A 2,063-nucleotide genomic window follows, 5' to 3' on the forward strand; every position below is an offset into this window, starting at 1 on the left:
GGCTTGAAGAGCGTGCGTGCAGCAGGGCCGAGCGACGGCGGCGCGGCGGCGTGCGGGATGGGGCGTGGTGGGCGGACGGCCGCCGTCCGCACCTCGAGCACGTGCAGGCGCCCGTTGCCGATGATCCCAAAGTTTTGGGCGGTCGCCACCGCTAGCCGCGACTCCACAAACGGCGAGAACTTCACGGAGTATCCATTAAATGTTGTGTGAAAGCGCGGCATCGCTGCTGCCGCGCCTCGCCGTGGCGGACGCCGGGGCTGGTGCGGCGTCGGCGCGCGCTGCTGTGCTGTGCTGGCGCGGCGGGACGTGCGGTGCGCTGGACCCGCTGCCGAGCAGGCGCACTGGTGATAAAATCGAAACTTTCGCGTTCGAGTTTGTGTTTGCGGTTGTGCGCTGCGCCTACGATATGACTTGCGCGCAGGTGATATAGAGTCTTGTAGACGCTAACTGTTGAGCAGGCTTCTGCGCAAATGTTTTTGCTCTGAATACTCACACGTCCGAGAAGCGAACGGTGCGCGCGGGAACAGACGTGCGCAGATCAGCGTGATCTCGGTGACGCCTGCTTTTCCAGAGCACCAACGAAATCACCTGCCAGCCGAAGCCAGTAGATAACCGGTGGGCGAGGTGCTGACCCCGCTTGCGCAGTGATTGGCAAACACCCCAGATGTCCAGGGTCGCAGGGGTTGACTGCGTGGTTGACCAAAGGTGGCGCCTTGATCGATCCGGCGTGCGCCGCAGCCAGGAGAGCCGCCGTCCCAACTCCATCAAGTGCTGCTGCCGCGCCCACTGCCACTGAATGGGGCGGGGCTGACCTCAGACAAGTGGATTACTTCAGACATGGCCAAAGCCTTTACTTGGGCATGAAACCAGTGCAGCTCAGTGTGTAGCACAAAGTGATCGTGTGCCATGCACAGTACCCTGCTGCGCGTGCTTTGCACATCGATGGCTTCAGTGCTGCCTGATGCCTTGAGCACGCAGGGGATCTGAAGCGCGCGGCTTCTTATACACCAATCATATATGAACACTTCAGGTTCAAAAAGCTGCGGGACATCTCTGCTGAGTCACGAGCACGTTGACAGGGCGTGGATCAGCTCTGCCTCTCCTCCTCCATTTCCACAACATGGCAGCCGCCGCCCGACCCCAAGAGCGAGTGGCAGACCCTATACAATGCGATCGCCCTCTCCTCTTCTTGCGCCCGCTCCCGCCGCCGCTGCTGCCGCTGCTGCCGTTCCTGCTGGCCGAGGTCAGCGCCCGCCGCGGCGCCGCCGTCGGCCGCAGCTGGCACGCCCAGGGCGGCCACCGCGCGGTCCAACGCGTCGAGCAGCGACTGCGCCGCCGGCCCCCCCTCGAGCTGCCCCTGCAGCAGCAGCTGCTGCACCTGCTGCACCAGGCGCGCCCTGGCCACGAGCTCGGACGCGTCCGAAAACGTGAGATCGGGCTGCTGCTGCTGCTGCTGCTGCTGTTGCTGCTGCTGCTGCTGCTGCTGCTGCTGCTGCTGCTGCTGCCGCTGCTGCCGGTGGTGGTGGCTGGGCTGGCTTTGGTGAGCACTGGATGTCCCACCGCCACCGGGGAGCAACATCATCCAGGCGGCGGACGGCCAGAGGCCAAGGGCCGGCTCGCCAAGCTCGCCCTGCCACCCTGCCACCGCCCCCAGTTGCCGCCAGCACGCGTCGGTCGCCCAGAGCTCTGGTGGTAGCGGCGGCGGCGCGTCAGCCTGCCCCACGGGAACTGTCGCCGCCGGCGCATGTCCGTCCCCGCCAGGTGTGCCGGCGCCACTTCGCAACGCGGCACGGTCTGGGGTGAAAAATAGCGATGCAGGAGGGAGTCGGCCTGGGGTCTGGAGCACTGGTGGCCGGCCCGGCGTCGGAAGGGGGCGAGCGGAGAAATGTGCAGAGCAGCGCACGCAAAAATCCCTACTCTGAAATGCACGAGCGGCAAGCACCCGTCGGCTGAACGTAGGGGTGATAACGCGCCCAGGCGGCGCACCTGACGCGCCAAGGACGGCCCTGAAGCACCTGTTTCTCCACAGCACCGCCGCCTGCGCCAGCCCCTCCTCTCCCGCC

At 65.7% G+C, this 2,063-nt stretch overlaps 2 protein-coding genes across 2 annotated transcripts in view; both read right to left on the reverse strand.

Annotated features, from left to right (window-relative positions):
* The window catches only part of MNEG_12810 (peroxin-7), a gene marked incomplete at both ends in the record, with an annotated part of 3,780 nt that extends 3,559 nt beyond the window's left edge, over nt 1-221 (reverse strand). The window contains one exon of the mRNA XM_014038717.1: nt 93-221. Coding sequence (XP_013894171.1) covers nt 93-221 — 129 coding nt within the window. The remainder of the gene's footprint in view (nt 1-92) is intronic.
* Nucleotides 222-1,087: 866 nt separating this feature from the next.
* Nucleotides 1,088-1,794, reverse strand: MNEG_12811 (hypothetical protein; the record flags this gene model as incomplete). Its single annotated transcript, XM_014038718.1, has 1 exon — nt 1,088-1,794. A coding segment is annotated over one exon (707 nt), but the record flags the coding sequence as incomplete, so codon positions are not given.
* Between the last annotated feature and the right edge of the window lie 269 nt (nt 1,795-2,063).

The sequence above is a fragment of the Monoraphidium neglectum genome (assembly GCF_000611645.1).
Source record: "Monoraphidium neglectum strain SAG 48.87 unplaced genomic scaffold scaffold03452, whole genome shotgun sequence".
NCBI classification, from domain to species: domain Eukaryota; kingdom Viridiplantae; phylum Chlorophyta; class Chlorophyceae; order Sphaeropleales; family Selenastraceae; genus Monoraphidium; species Monoraphidium neglectum.